Here is a 17,122-nt window from a genome sequence, read left to right on the forward strand (position 1 = left end):
CAAATTAAATTAGATTGTTGTGAAATAGATACCACATGCTATTTATTTTTATTGATTTGCACAGTGTTGATTACCATAGCAACTAGGAACATACCAGCACAATTTAAAAAACATAACATAATGAAGGTTAAAGCAACCTTATTGCTTTCTGCAAAAGCACCAGCAAGAACAACACTATTTTAAAGGTTTACCATAAATTAAGAACCAGACAGGAATTGAAATGAATGAGAATTTTCTTACTTTAAGGTTGGAAATGTCTTAGAGTTCAGTTCTACTAAATTGCAAATCCAAAGCTTGCAGACCACAAATTTGGGCTGTTTGCAGCTATAAAAGTCAGAAAAAGTCTTAGAGGCTTTTTAAACAGCTGATTTTAAGTACATGGGAGCAACAGCTGATACCATTTCTGATGCTTATATCCAGAAAGAGTCACAGAATCATAGAATGGCTTAGGTTGGAAGGAACCTTAAAGATCATCTAGTTTCAAACCCCCTGCCCTGGGCAGGGACACCTCCCACCAGACTCATCCAACCTGGCCTTGAACACTTCCAGGGACAGGGCGGCCACACTATCCAATATCATGATACTATGAAGCCTTTTGGATCTCATGGGGTTTGGGAGGTGATGCATGCGAAGCGTTTACCTGCTTCATAGCCAGGATGATCCCCAGTAGCCCAGGGCCCGTTTGTTTGATTGCACCTTGACCCATGAGTGAAATGAAATGGTGCTCATGAAGCTGGGATTCCAAATTGCCCATCCTGGAAGGATCCCATCCCCTAGAAGGAATCTGCCCTGGGACACGGCGTATTACCGATGCTGCTGATGCAGCTCCTGTACCGGGATGAGGGACAGGCCCTGCTTGCAGAGCCTACAGTAACAGCTTCTCTCAAGTTGTGCCAAGCGAGAAGAGACAAAGAGTCCAGCTCACGCAGGCAGCACAATCATAGAATCATTGAATTGTCCAGGTTGGAAGGGATCCTTCAGATCATCAAGTCCAACCATCAACCCAACACTGACAAAACCACCACTAACCCATGTCCCTCAGCACCATGTCTGCCCGGCTTTTAAATACCTCCAGGGATGGTGACTCCACCACTGCCCTGGGCAGCCTCTTCCAAGGCATGACAACCCTTTCCGGGAAGAAATGTTTCCTAATATCCATCCTAAACCTCCCCTGGTGCAACAACCTGAGGCCGTTTCCTCTAGTCCTATCGCCTGTTCCTTGGGAGAAGAGACCAACCCCCCCGGCTACACCCTCCTTTCAGGGAGCTGTAGAGAGCGAGAAGGTCTCCCCTCAGCCTCCTTTTCTCCAGGCTAAATGCAAGGCACTGGACTAGTATTAAAAAGAATGTGGGAATATCAGTGTCTAATCATTTTGGTACATGGCGTCTAGTAGATAAACTCAGAATCAGGATATTGCTGTGATGCTGGCACACCATCCACACTGAATATAGCCCAACAGCACCCACAGAGTTGTACCAAGGTTTTTCCCACCATTTGATCACAGTTAGATAATACATTAGTTTAGTTGGTATTAGCTAATGTATTTAAATCTTTTTTCAGTGAAGCATTGTACATTTTCTGTAGCAATAAGAACAAAGGGAAAAGCTACAACAGTCTCATGGGTACAGCATGATTAGATTACATGCTCGCCATTAGAAAGGAATGGTCTTAATTACTTCCTCCCATTGTGTATCAGAAAGAGATGTTGTTACATGTAAAGAAATGACTTGTTGGGGGCTGCATGATAAGAAAAATAGCTTGCACATTCAAGAATAAGCGCTCTCAGTGACAGTAAAAAGAAACAAACAGCATTGTCAGTTGACAAAGATAAGCAAGATCTCTACACAACCGAAATGGAGATCTGATCTTACTTTGCTTACAACCGTTGCAAGTTCTCTCATCTCACCAGTCATGCCAATAAAAGCACTAAGGGGTTTCAATAATCGGTCCTAAAAAAGACAAACAGAAGTTCTTGTCAGACTTCAATTATTTTTAAATAGATGAACTATGAAATAGTTTCAAAAAAAGCTGATACATCATAATAATATGAACATTTAAAGCTGTAAAAATATGGATAATAATAAAGATTTTAAAGTAAGACATATTTGCAGTAACTCAACATTTCCTCTGATAGAATTTAATCCTGAATTAATATTAAAATGAGCAGCTCTCTTATTACACATGTAGGACATGTGTCAAGGAGTGATTAATTTACTGAAATTTTTCTGTCTCAACCATCTAAACTCTGTTCTTGTCTCAGCTGAGACCTTATGTGAACGCTAAACAACATACTGGATTTTTTTTTGGTGAATCATAAGGTATAATTTGTATTTGTCATCCTTGTCAAAGAGTAAAAAACTGTCAACAAATTAGACCGGTATCAAGTATGACTGTCCGCTCTAGAAGGAGATACACCACTTGGAAGTCTAAGCCCTTTTTTAGCACTTGGGAATGAAGGCAACACCACTGCAGTATTTTATTTTGCTCCTGATTATATCAAACTGATGCTCACTGGATAGAAATATGAACAGAAACACTTACTGAAGGATCTGGATCACAATTAAGGCTGTTCAAGGCTATTCCATTTGACGATATTTTTACAGCATCCTGAATCATCCCATGGAAGTCAATTACTTGGCCCTAAAGGAGAAAATAATGTTTTGGTAGGCTTTAACTGTTAAAACTGCGATGGTACAGTCCTAAATACGGCACAAACTAACCACAGAATCTGGGGTAGCAACAGGGAAAGAGCACACATCTCCTCAGTCATTGCAACGATTTAACTGCAGAGTCTCTTATCATCTCATTCAGGAATTTAAAATTTATCTTCAATTTTTACTACTTCCTGGGTTTTAAAAACAGAAATATTCTTCCTTCTTGATGATGTTTGGAATACTATTTAATGCAAGCAGAGTCTTCTACGCAAACAATTACTGCCCAAATCATAAAACTGACCCTTCAGCTAATTATACAACAACATTTTATACAAAAACATACACAAAAAGCTTGCATTTGATAATTTGTGAAAAAAATTCATGTGTTTTCTCTACATTTCTATCATGAATCACATACTAGGTTTCCACCAACCCTTCTTGGGTGAGCGCTGTCTCCTCCGCTTTTGTCTATTGCCGAGATGCTTAAGCCAAAGTCAGGTTGCTCCAGAGTAATTCCGCTGTCATGGTTCTAAAGAAAAATCGGTTTTAAAACAGATGTGATGCCAAGTAGGTGAGTTGCAGGTATTCCCACTACAGGCACCATCCCACCTCTTCGTACGTGCCCAGATCAGCTGTATCATCACATGGAAGCCGCAAAAGTAATCCTGTATTTGTCAGGCAAACACCATTGTCCAATTAGACTTCATCTGAGTGGTGACAGCAGTGGTGAAAGCCATGGGTCTAGAGCTCAGCATTCAAGTTACTTCATGCACAGAGCTTCCATTTTAAATTGCAAAAATCTGCATTTTACATAGCCATGAGGAGAAACACTTAATGAACTGTGGAAACAACAGGCACAGCATGTCAACTCAGAAATGAGGAGCTATTTTAGGATTATAAGTTACTTTGACATCCACGTCACAGCAGTTCTTGCTGTAAAATCCAAAAACTAGTGGTTGGGTTTTTTTAGGGTGAGAAGTGGTCAGAGCTGAGATCTTCCCTATACAGGAATATACACAACTGCTGGAGCGGGGCCAAAGGAGGCCACGGAGATGCTGCGAGGGCTGGAGCCCCACTGCTGTGAGGACAGGCCGAGAGAGTTGGGGGGGTTCAGCCTGGAGAAGAGAAGGCTCTGGGGAGACCTTAGAGCCCCTTCCAGTCCCTAAAGGGGCTCCAGGAAAGCTGGGGAGGGACTCTTGATCAGGGAGCGGAGCCATAGGATGAGGGGGAAGGGTTTTAAACTGAAAGAGGGGAGATTGAGATGAGATCTGGGGAAGAACTTCTTTGCTGTGAGGGTGGTGAGACCCTGGCCCAGGTTGCCCAGAGAAGCTGTGGCTGCCCCATCCCTGGAGGGGTTCAAGGCCAGGCTGGACGAGGCTTTGAGCAACCTGATCTGGTGGGAGGTGTCCCTGCCACTAGATGGTCTTTAAGGTCCTTTCCAACCCAAACCATTCTATGATTCTGTGATCATTCTATGATTCTATGACTTAAAAAAATAAAAACAAGAAGAGGTTCTCCTTCAGCCTTGCCTCCCCAGCAACCTGCTGTTCCTGCTCCCTCCTCTGTAGTGGGTGCTAATAAAGTAGTCTTCACAGCCATCGTAACAAAATGAGACTCACAAAACTGAAAATTACAGAGCCAAATTACTCCCCCAGATTCAAACACCTTGTGCACTGTGAAGATGCTTACAACTGAAACCAGACTTTCCACAACTTGAAACCACTTTCCACTCTCCACCAAAGAATGAATCTACTGGTAATGGGAAAACTCTGGTTGTTTTCAGTGTAGGTTGGATTATGACTCCTTTTCCTCTAATTTTTGCTTGCGACTTGCTCCCCAGCTCACAGCCAGAAAGTGTGAAGTCTTGCATCTATAATCCTTAAATTACAACATTAGTACACCCCATTAGTTACACAATTATTACTTGCGTAACTCGCATCCTCTTGCTGCCTATAGCCTCTCAAAATAAAATCACATTAATTTCAACTGTAAACCTGCCAAGATAGAACACGTTTAAACCTGTTTGGGGCTGTCCTTGGTGGATGATTTAAATCCTGTTGTACCCCCGGGTGAAGTTTTTGACACTGGTCTTTGCACTGTCTGATGTTTGAACCTTGGGAGATTCTGAGAAGAGCTGGCTACCCTAGAATTAAAAAAAAAAAAAAAAAAAAGTATCTTGAAAGGCATTCACAACTTCTTTTTTCCTTCAAAATACCGAAAGATTAAAAGGTAGAGTTTTCAAATAAAGCAGTTTGGGGCTAACCTTACTCCCACTGAAGTTAAAGCATCAATTGCAACCACAGCAAAGTTCAACACTCACTGTTTTCAAACATACCACCCTACCATATCCCCACTGCAGAAACTTTGTAAATTGTCTGCGTCTCCATTTCAGAAATAAGTCTCTGTTTTCCTCTAAAAGATACAGAAAAATGCACCACGCAGTCACCATCATGACTCTAGGCTTTGGTATTCCTGTGGTACTAAATTATTTTCACCACATTGCATATGGCTTTTAAAGGAAAATTTTCTACCCAGGGAAAACCCCACGCATTTCTCTTACCTTCTTGGTCTTCCTCCAGTGCTCAGCTGTTGTTTATTTTCCGCTGTGGCAAAATTAATATTAAAATAGAAAATAATTACGGATACAAAAACGGGGCAACTTGATTTCCCCCCTCCCCTTCATTAATGACCTTGGAAATAACAATGCATAAACAGGAACAGCAGGATTATAAATGTTTTGAAAGCAAACTGATATTGGAGAGAGCAGTTTGGCTTCAGGCTCTTTAAATTTTAGGCTCCATTCAGTCTTTGGCTTCTTTGCTTACATTTGAAAGTTAATGTGACTTTCACAGTAAAATGGACATGACCAGAAATTAAATCAAGCACAATAAACTAATTTAATGTATCATACAGAATGCTTATTTAATGCTAGTAATTATTGCATCACTCTTCTTAATAATAATTTTAACATGTTCAACATACCAAGACAGCATAAATGTCACATTGCAATGGTGTTTATCAAACTATTTGAAACAATTTCTGTCAAAGAAAAGCTTTTTTTCCTAAAATGTCAAACTCAGGAAGCCCAGATCTGAACTCATGAACCCAAGGGTTTATCAAGGGTGTCATACAAGCATGTACCGAGTGTCTTTTTGGGAATTGTTTTGTCACTTGGATCATGGATCAAGCCTTGGCTACCACTCCGTTTGACTAAGAATAAGTATGATGTGACAAATGCTTTGTAATACATTTTCCTTCTTGATTCATAACAAGTCTCTTTGGTTTGGCTGTTCCCCTTTGTATTAACACCAATCAAAGTTCAAACTGATTCAATATTCTAGCCATAAATCTCTTTTTCATGCAAATGACGTTTGCTTCCAGCTAGTACTGATCTTCTACATCACCGTGAATGTAATGATGACTACTAGCTTTAGTACCTTTCAAAATCATTTCACTTGTACAGGAAATTTTATGATATTGACATAATGTTTCATTTACTTGTGATTTCAAAGTTGTTGGCAGCCACATGAAACAATGACAACTGCTCAGAGGTGTTCCCGGGCCAATCATCCCCTTTTCTGATGACGATATTTTTCTTACAAGACAAATAGAGATCTTGGTGTTTTCTGTACCCTCCAAGCTCTTCATAAGTGATTCTTATACAGTTATTCTTATGGCTTCTATTTTGTGCTCAAGTACAAACCCATTCAGGCTCTCAGGCTCATAAAAGAATACTCATATTCTGATTTGCCTTGTTCTGTATCACTCATTTATACCTCAGACTTTAAGTCCTTTGGGGCAAATAAACCTATTACTCGTTTGGCACATTACCTTTAGTATAAGAAAATGTGCAAAATAAATGGTTGATGAGACTAGTGGTGATAAACTTTTAAGCACTAGCTTGGATGAGCTGAGACACAGTATTTCATTTAAGTGCTTTATTTTAATTTAAAAATTAAATTCAAAATAGATCAGACTTACTATTCCATCCTCATGAGAAGGAAGATACAAGAAATTAAAATATATCTATGCGATAATACTTTGTGCTTACATGACAGTTCCAATATCAAAGCAGTTTTTAAATGACAGAAAAATATCACCTTATTCCTCTCCATAAAGAGAGAAGGAAGAGCAGAAGGGCTCAAAGCCCCGTCTCTCGATTCTTATGTCCTGTGTGCTAGAACTATAGCTCTGTACCTGTAAGAGTTCAAACATTAAATGCTGACATGCACATGAGAAATGCAGTGTGTAAATCAGGCAAATACACTTTTTAGGCTTTGAGAAACAAATGTTTTCTTTCCGGAAAACAGCCACATACCAGTGTCCAGGACTTTTTTGGTAATTTTCGGATACTTTTGAAATTTTACAAAGTAATAGCTTTCATATTCCATCAAAATTGTCTCAAGATCAATGTTGTCACAAACTTCAAAGCCACGTAAACTTAATTTTGCCTCTTGTTCCAAAGCATTTGCAGCATCGACATAGCTGGAAATGTAAGTAAAACAAACAAACAAACTTCAAAAACCTGAGAATCATTATCTTATTCTGATATTTGAGAGAAAAAGCAAATAATAGCATTAGTATGTATATGGTATTTTTGACCTGTCCACAATTCTATTTATTACAAAGGCATAAACTCTATTTAAAAACCCTTTGCTAATTGCTCTAAAGTATTTTTAAATTATATAGGATATTTTTGTTCCAGAAAATGAAACAATTTAGCAAAGTAAACTGCCAAGATATATAATAATATCTCACATAAATTCTCACATGAAACAAAAGGGCCATGCTATCCATTCACCCAAGAGAGGGCAGAAAGACACATTATGGGAAGTCAGACACACTCACACACAAATATAGAGCACTATTAGTTAAAAAACATACCCTTCCTCCATTAAATAATGCAAAATTAGAATGAGGAGATTTTTTCGACGAGCTTGCGTTCGCATCTCATCCTGTGAATTAAGACAGAACTCTAGATTAAATGTAATATTCTCTTTATTGCTGTAAACAGCATCTAAATGTAGCCTGTGGAAACAAACAAATTAAAACAGCAGCATGTAAGAACTGTAAACCAACTCACTGTTAATAAACAGAAGGAAAGTGGTTTTCAATGTAATTTTTCTTACACATCATCAGGGCTACTGGATGGGTAGAAACCTTTTCCTAGAGAAGAGAAAATTACTTTGAGGTTGAAAAAATAACTCACTTCCCTTACTATGGTTATGGATCTCCAATATCTTCAGGCTGCTGTGAAATTCAGGGTAGGACTCTTGCAGACCTCGTGCACAGTGTCTCCAAGCACCATGCAAGGAAATCTTGTGCTCCAGCACGGCTGTGTCACTCCCTCTAGAAACTAGAAACCCATTTTCTGAGTGCTTGGAGAATGGGGGATGAAGAAAAGGTCTGGGATCTGTATAACTGCGCTAAGAAGAGCAGCTGTACACTGTTGACACATCCCAATTCATGGACCTTGATATACAAACACAAGTGAAATACAGAGTACTTGAAGAATTAGTAGTTTGGGATAACACCAAACTTGCCTGACTTTAACACAGGAGTCACCAAAGTCACAGAATCAAAAAATCATAGAATGGTTTGGGTTGGACTGGACCTTAAAGACCATCAAGTTCCCACCCCCCTGCCCTGGGCAGGGACACCTCCCACCAGACCAGGTTGATCAAAGCCCTGTCCAACCTGGCCTTGAACACCTCCAGGGATGGGGCAGCCACAGCTTCCCTGGGCAACCTGGGCCAGGGTCTCACCACCCTCACAGCAAAGAATTTCTTCCTGACATCTCATCTCAATCTCCCCTCTTTCAGTTTAAAACCCTTCCCCCTCATCCTATGGCTCCCCTCCCTGATCAAGAGTCCCTCCCCATCTCTCCTGGAGCCCCTTTAGGGACTGAAAGGGGCTCTAAGGTCTCCCTGGAGCCTTCTCTCCTCCAGGCTGAAGCCCCCCAATTCTCTCAGCCTGTCCTCACAGCAAAGGTGCTTCCAACATGCTGAAATTTCAATACAGAGTTAGTCCCTTGGATTTCTTCATGCATATTGAAGAATCCGAAGTCATTCACAAATTGCTCAGCATTAAAAACAAGGCAGCATAAAACATCTTGGCCATCATTCAGTGAAGCTACATCTGGGGGAGCATAATTGCAATATGAAGAATATTGAAGGGGGCACTGGAAACAGAAATCTCAAAAATTACTGGAACAAACCCACCGACAAAACCACAAACCTTTGTCCTCTTCATAGTGGAAACAGAGCCTCAGCGTCTGTAGCGATAATTTCTGCTGCTCTCTGCCACTGCCTGGCACACAAGCCAAAGAATTACTACTGACAAAGGCTTATGCTTTTATATCCCACAGGATGCATAAAAGGAATATCCGTACAGAATGACAATTGCCCTATTGTTCCAGGTCTTTTGGAAGGAAGTATCATTGTAGTAAACTGTGGATACAGGAGAATCATTTCTTCCTACAAGCAAAAGTCCTTTTTGGTGGTGCAACGTACTGTAAAACCAATTTACCTCTTTCCTTCCTCAAGTTAGACCTACCTGCTCCCTCTGCTTTGTACACAGCAGTGGATATCATATACCATTCTACTGCTAATTAAAACTCAGCTATGTTATTTTAAAACTAACACCTCTCCATGTGTTTGCCAACCTGTAAAAAGTATTGGGTAGAGCAGGCAAAAGGTCTCCCACTGCAGCAGATACTTTCTGGGATGTTTGCTTCAGACGTGGGGCCACCTAGTGATACAAGCAGGAAAGAGATGGCTTTTGCTTTTAACGACGTTTCCTGCAGGGTGAAAGCATATTTGTATTTCACTATTGATAAAAAGAATGGTAGAATCCTAATTCTGGGTTTCTAGATAACTAATCAAACTGGCTGGGGAAAAAAGAAGACCTCATACCCCACAGGGCTGGAGATGCAAAAAGGAAGCTGGAGTCATATCTTGCTGAGAGTCCCACCTGCATATTCTTCTAAATGCAACTGCTCCCGCTGTTTTATGCTGAGAAAAATTAACTGTTGTGTTTGCTCACATATCAAAAGGCAAGATCACAGCTACCTCTGAATATTTAAACACAGAATGAAAACACAGCGGTTGCCACAGAAGACAAATACATCAAGTGTTTCACGTTTGAGTATTTACAGTAATACTCAGATGAGAGAGGAACTGCATCTGCCTGATGAACTGACAGGGCTTACAATCCATGCCTGGAACTTTCCTTGGAGAGAATTTGTATTTTGGCGTGTCTTCTGCTGTCAATCCCACCAAGTTACTCCTGCTACCCCTAGAGGTGTTTTAAGTTCTGGTGCAGACAGCAATACAGTGATGGGCATCATCTCAAATACTCTTCCAGGTCAAGACTTGCTTTGGGTATAGGATAACATTGTGTCTAGGTATGAAAAACCCACTTCAGCTTTAACATAGTAATGTTCTTCCTGTTCTGTTGGCCAAGCAGAAGCAAAAGCGAATCTTTACATCAAAAAAGAGCCACATTCAAAAATCAGAAGAGAGTTTAAACTGAGACGTTCATTCTGTCTTTATCTTGTGTTAATAAAAATGCAATCAGCGATAGCTGGTTTTGAGAAGTCAGATACGTGTCCAAAGAAAATTAACTAAGCTGTTAATAAGTTAATCAACTGACAAAGACTTGCATCAGATTGGATCTGAAAAACAAAACAAGAGATACCAATATAATAGGAAAGACACCGAGATTCTGGAGCAGGTCCAGAGAAGGGCAATGGAACTGGTGAGGGGTCTGGAGCACAAGTCTTGTGAGGAGCAGCTGAGGGAGCTGGGGTATTCAGCCTGGAGAAAAGGAGGCTGAGGGGAGACCTTCTCGCTCTCTACAACTCCCTGAAAGGAGGGTGTAGCCGGGGGGGGTCGGTCTCTTCTCCCAAGGAACAGGCCATAGGACAAGAGGAAACAGCCTCCAGTTGCACCAGGGGAGGTTTAGGACGGATATTAGGAAAATTTCTTCCCGGAAAGGGTTGTCAAGCCTTGGAAGGGGCTGCCCAGGGCAGTGGTGGAGTCACCATCCCCGGAGGTATTGAAAAGCCAGGCAGATGTGGTGCTGAGGGACATGGGTTAGTGGTGGTTTTGTCAGTGTTAGGTTGATGGTTGGACTCGATGACTCAATTCTATGATTCTAGTATCTCTGGTCCCAGTTCTGTGAGGTTTATATAAAACAAAGACAAATCAAGAACCTTTCAACATGTAACTGTTACCAAACCATAAATCTTGTGAGTCAGTGGTGCATGGACCGTTGCTTTCTTGACCAACCTCACAAAGCCATGTCTCCCTGCCTTTCACCAGTCTGATTCTACCACGTACCCTTTCCAAGAGGTAGAGGAACCTCTGCACACACCAGTGCCACCAGCAGCTTTAGCTGTCCACTTAAACAGCTCTCTGATGACACTGGTCTCCTTTACAAGACTCCAGTTTATTCTCTAGCGACTGACCCCCACTGCAAATGTCCCCAAAACAAGGTGCCTGCCAGAGGACAGATATTGACGCTGCCCAGGACTTCTGCTGTGCTTAGAGAAGAACTGGTAAATCTTACACAGAATGAAAAAAATAGGAGTACTTACGAATGCAAAGTTACTTAAAATTCAGTTTAGTTTTATAGTGATTTAGCCTTCCTTTTTAATTAGTATTTAGAATTGCATGTTGTTTATAGCCACTGGTATTTCAATAGATGTTTAAGTGTTTAAAGTTTAATAAGCTTCTATTCTTAAAAGAACAAAAAAATGTATGTAATTAAATTTTCAATTACTATAGGGGATTTTGGGGTCTATGCAATTAATAAAAGCTTAAGGCACTTAAGCATGATCTTGTTTTAAAAACTAAATAGTTGAGCACTTAACTAATTAGCTCCAACACTTATAGTGTATTTTATTTATTTCTAGCTTAACAAAAGTGGTATGTATTCCTATCTTTGAGCCGTTTAAAATTAAACCCTAATAGAGTCATGCATCTTGAAATGCAGTTTATCCATTTCCATACCTTTTACTAAAATGCATTTACATTATAAATCAACCTCGTCTCTTGTGTAGTTCCATCAAATTAATGGACCTACTAAAAGATTAATTTAACCCTATAATGTTTCGTTATCATTTGACCCTATATTTCTGCATTAATGTATTCGATAGAATAAAGAAAGCAGTTGCAGAGTAAGTCACCATCTGGGAAGCCTGGAAATAATAACTATACTCTTGTAACCATGTGTCCCTGTGCATCCAACAGGGCAGTCAATAAGATGGGTTCAGAGGGATCTGTGATCAGGAATTCAGCCAAGAAGCAACCAGTTGGCTCTGTAATCACACAGGGAAAGATTTTATCGTAACACACATGCAGAGTCCCTTCCCTCTCTTGCCTTTGGGATCCCAGGATACCTGCTAAGTACGGGATTCCTCAGGATCAAGATGGCACCGTGCACCAGGATGCACAGAGTAGCTGAGGCACGACAAACTCGCTCAGCTTTCCTCTTCCCTCCACCACCCGATATCCCCAGAGCTTTCCCTCCTCCCTAACCCTTTGCTTCTTATATTTGCAACCTTGTCAGGCTTTTTAGAAGCCTGATGGTCAATTATTGTTTGGCTTGCTGACAGTATTTTTTTTGAGAAACATGAGCAGAGGAGGGAGATGGTGAGCTTCCAACAATGTATAACTTGGCTGCCACTGAATAGAATTTCCCAGTACAAAGAAAAGGCGCTTCTTTACTCTCTTCTCTCTTCCAAATTATACAAGCCTGCTGCAAACAATAGAGTTGGCAAAGTCTCTGAAGAAGGATTACAAATAGCTTTCATAATTAAAGACATATAGCAAGTTCAGCAGAGAAGTTACGGCTGTCCTAGCAGTAACGCTAGGATGCATTCCAGAGGTGCTAACATTTAAAATCTAAAGTCATTTTACAATTTGAGTTTGGTGCACTAAAACCAGATTTCTCCCCCCACTGCAATAGTTACGTGTTGTCTTTCATTAATTCATGCTCCAACGTTAAGGGCTGCTCACAGACCGCTATTGTCTCCCTCCTTTAACAGGAGCATTGCTGATGCCAAGTTTTACACTGCCAAGACTTCACTAATTTGAAGTGATATGTGTTATGAATACATAAAAATGAATGGACACAAAGTGTGATGAATTATTAAACAATACAAAATAAGGATGCAAATTAATTAATTTACAAAGTCATTAATAAGCATTAATTCTCCCACTCATTTCTATTAATTTGCAAAGTTCTACTGCAGTTTGCAATAATACTGCTTTTCAAGAGTGATTTACAGAACAAACCCAGGAAATATTTAACGATTAAACCCAGTGAAATGCCTCACAAAACAGATTTCTTTGATCACAAGACTACACTGGGTAGGTGTGAACACCCATAGAATTGTAATGTATATAGGAATTTATTTTTTTAAACAGTTTTCTTCCCACACTGGAAGATGATAATAATCCCTATTCTATAGAACAGATTAATGGAAAAATGCAATACAGATAAGGGCAGAGCTGGGGAACTAGGAATTCCAGTAATTATTTAGTGTTACAAGTTAGAGATGTAGCAGCCTAATTTTTAGACACTGCACTGGAATACTGGAATTCAGAAACCCAAAATTAAGTATCTAGGCTCCCTCCACAGAAGTCAAGAACTTTAGAGCAAGAATGAAAAAAGCCTCTCGGCAGCCTCAGGTTGTTACTTAATCACTGACTGGCTTCAACAAAGTAGACTCCAAATTTCTCCCCCCTTGAAGAATATGAACACCTCCCTCTACTCTGTACCCAAAACGTAAACTCTGATCTTCACATCCATCCTCCCAAAAGGCTATGGAGAACTCATCTTACAAAGTAAACCAACCCAAACCCAGCTCGGGGGGGAGGAGTTCTTGAGCTCCAGGTTCTATCACCACAAATGTTTCTGCATTTAGCAACCAAAACCATCCTTGGGACCAGGTTCACCCAAATCCCCACTGGTGAGGTTACAAATTAGCCCCCTTTTTCTCCTGTCTTCCTTCTGTACGTTAACACAATTTCAATATCCCACCTCAGGGCACCATTCTCAGTGGTTGGCACCAAAATCCACTTCAGGGTTCAGCGGGACACTGTGCTTAAGGTTAGGTAAATACATTCCTAGGTAACTATATAATCTACTAATCTAAGAGGTTAACACAAGCTGAAATTCAGCCTCAGAATCCCTCGCAAAACTACCTTTTTGGGAGCAATCCCGTCCTATTCAGGCACACTGGGGATTTGTGTATGCATGCAGAGCACTTAACACTTTTCTGGGAAGGGATTTTAGCAGTCCTGCAGTGCAGCCCCAAAGTCTCTTAGCGCTCAAACTCCAGTTGATTTTGACCAGCAGGTGGAAGCAAAAGAACAGGTTAAGAAAAATATAGCAAAATCCTGCGGCTTCTGGGCTTCCTAGAGCTCGACCCATCCGTGGGATGGAGGCACGGTAGAGCTGTACAGCCCTGACCGATGGAAAATGGAGCTGAAGAAGGAAGGAATACGGACTAGCCCCCTTTCACTGTATCTCCTGCCATGACCATGCAGCGGACGGGGCCTGTGGGGAGCAAGAGCATGCCATGCCCTGAGGGGCGGTCAGGACAAGAAGCCCTTCCCTCGTGCGAAGGGAAAACAAAAGAGAAAGGGGGGCCGTGGAGAACCCTCACCCTGAAGGAGCGCCAGGACCGCCGTCACAGCGACACCCCGGAACGCCTCCGTGCCCGACCCGGCCCACACACGACCTGTCCGCTCCCAGCCGCCATGGCGGCGCCACCGTCCCACGCGCATGCGCACTGCGCAACACTCCCCTCCGCGCATGCGCAGAAGTGCCCGCGGTCCGATTTCCATAGCAACGGGGACGCGCGGCCGCCCGGCCTGCCGGTCCTTACCGCCTCCTTCGCCTGGTAGGCGGTTCTCAGCGTTTGGCAGGACAGCTCCATGGCGGCGAGCAAGCGGGACCGATCGCGGGCAGCGGGACCGGCCGCGGGCGGCTATTGCCCTCGGGGAGAGTCGCCGGGGAGCGCCCGGTCCCGCACCCCGCGGAGGCCAGCGGGCGCCGTGACGAAAAGGCCCGCCCCACCTCCCTCACGCAACCAATCCGGGCGCCGAAGGGTGAAAGATTGCCCGAAGAATCGCCCAATTACGAGTGGAGCAAAGGGCGGCAGTTTAAAGGATAGGCCAATCAGAGCGGGGAGGCAAGGCGGGGCTGGCAGTTGTGTCGGCCAATCCGCTCTAGGCTCACCTGAGGGAGGAGGCGGGGATGGCGGGCTGAGGGGGCCGGCGGTGGCCCGGCCCGGCCCGGCCCAGCCCAAGCCAAGCCAAGCCAGCACAGCCCACTGTTAAACACGTCCAGCGCACCCAGACAGGCGAGGTGCGCCTGAGAAGAAGCAGAGTGCGGTCAGCACTTCGCATCAAAGGTGACAGTGGGCCTTAAAATGGGGGCCACCAGCGCCCTGGTGCTGAGGGAATGCAAGGGCTGTGAGAAGGGCCCTCTACAGAGCACCTGAAAGCTGTTGTCAGACTTGGCTGCCTGTTTAGCCTGGAGAAGAGAAGCTTGAGGGGACCTCATCAATGCTTATCAATATCTAAACAGTGGGTGTCAGGAGGACGGGGCCAGACTCTTCCCAGTGGTGCCCAGTGACAGGACAAGGGGCAATGGGATCAAAGTGCAACACAGGAAATTCCATCTCAACATGAGGAAAAACTTCCTTTGAGGGTTTCAGAGCCCTGGAAGAGGCTGCTCAGAGAGGTGGTGGTGGAGTCTCCTCCTGTGGAGATACTCAAACCCCACCTGGATGTGTTCCTGTGCAATCTGCTCTGGGTGGACCTCCTTTGGCAGGGGGTTGGACTACATGATCTCCAGAGGTCTCTTCCAACCCCAGTGATTCTGTGATTGCTGCAGCCTCCTGGATTCAGGGTGTCAATTACTCTTGGGGTGATTCGTGCTTGCTGGAAACTGATTGTCCTCAGTGCAGCTGTATTTCCCTGAAAATACATGGAAGGGAAGTTAGAGCATGAAAAAGACTTGTGCAGTAACAGAGCATGAAGCAGGACAGCAATGCTCAAAAAGACGAAGAGCAACCTTCTGGAAACACCCTGTTCTCTGGTATGTGTGCGCTTTCCAGCCAGGCAGCTGCAGGTACAAGCTCTCCCCAAATCCTGCCCGTTGGAGACCAACAGCTACTCAGTTCCACCAGCTGTTTTTGGACAGGGTAACTATCAGATTCTTCACGTCCATACTGTGCTACGCTTGTTTAGCATCCTCAAAACTGTGTTCTGTGAGGCATCCAGACCTTCCTCCAAACTCCATCTGCTTAGTTTAACCGTCAACACCCCAAAAGGCCTTATCCTTCTGGTGCAACCCTGTTCCTACACAGGAATGTTTCTCCAGCTCTTTTCTTACACCTTCCTAATCCAGTATGTGCCAACACAAGCTTTCTGTTACCTCAGGATCCCTTCACTAAGTACCTCCAACTGCATATACGTCTCACAGCCCTTCTCTCTCTCTCCTTTCATTATGTCTTCATTTCAAGGATGTCCTAAGCAAAAACACGACTGCAGCATATGTTCACTGCTCAGTTAGTTGTGCTGCAAATGTAACATACTTTTCATCCTGTTAAGCATGTAATTTAAGACCTTTTATTAAATTTGTCCCTTAAAACACGGAATTTTCGAAGTGGATCAGATTAACATCCCTGCATCCAGCTTAGGTCCTCTCCTGCTAGACTTTATGTTTAATTTTGTGGCCGTAATGTGGTAGTAGAGTAAGTAACGTGTTTGTTTTCTGTTATGGGGGGCTTCTTTTTTATGGCTGTGAAAAAGAAGTTCCTATAATTGAAGTTAGAATTCAAGCCATCCCAATTAGATTTCCAAGAACATATAATTCCTGTTGAGGGAATAGCCTGGGTTCTTGGCTTTGCCTGGCTGGAGAGAGTTTTCTTCCATGTTTCTTAAAGGGGTAGTGGTATCTTAATACGTGTTTCATTGCTGTTTTGATGGATAAAGTCTGTGAAATCCTCACGAAATTTCAGGGAATTAAATCTGCAAGGGCAGGATTCTGCAGTTGAACAGTGCTGGTTGGCAGGATCAAGCCGTCCCCAAGCAATTCAAGAACCTACAATGAAAGCTTGCCAGGGCACTCATTATTTAGGCCTTATGTTCAATAGATGTCATTTAATAAAAATAATAATCATCAGGTAAGCTACTTTATAGTAAACATTTAAATACTTACCTGCTTATAATCCAAATATAGGTGCGTCACCCTGGGATGTTAGGATAGGCAAGCAAAACTAATTAGCGTGTATTTCACCACCAAAACTGATAAGAATATAAAAAATAAAGAAGAATAAATTAGGTTTCTAATTTGCATTTTTTTCTGCTAAACTAATATTAGAGTCTGACATTGCTGCGGTTATGTATAATTATATATAACTTTGCTGTATGTCTTGACGTAACAGG

General features: G+C 42.5%; 1 protein-coding gene across 1 annotated transcript in view; it reads right to left on the minus strand.

Annotated features, from left to right (window-relative positions):
• Positions 1-14,604, minus strand: part of KATNAL2 (katanin catalytic subunit A1 like 2) — a 35,098-nt gene extending 20,494 nt beyond the window's left edge. The window contains exons 1-8 of the mRNA XM_074166184.1: positions 14,554-14,604; positions 7,539-7,609; positions 6,973-7,139; positions 5,215-5,257; positions 4,674-4,797; positions 3,088-3,183; positions 2,542-2,640; positions 1,872-1,949 (exon numbers count right to left, since the gene is read on the minus strand). Of these exons, the coding sequence (XP_074022285.1) occupies positions 1,872-1,949; positions 2,542-2,640; positions 3,088-3,183; positions 4,674-4,797; positions 5,215-5,257; positions 6,973-7,139; positions 7,539-7,609; positions 14,554-14,604 (729 nt within the window). The remainder of the gene's footprint in view (positions 1-1,871; positions 1,950-2,541; positions 2,641-3,087; positions 3,184-4,673; positions 4,798-5,214; positions 5,258-6,972; positions 7,140-7,538; positions 7,610-14,553) is intronic.
• Positions 14,605-17,122: the final 2,518 nt, after the last annotated feature.

The sequence above is a fragment of the Numenius arquata genome, chromosome Z (assembly GCF_964106895.1).
Source record: "Numenius arquata chromosome Z, bNumArq3.hap1.1, whole genome shotgun sequence".
NCBI classification, from domain to species: domain Eukaryota; kingdom Metazoa; phylum Chordata; class Aves; order Charadriiformes; family Scolopacidae; genus Numenius; species Numenius arquata.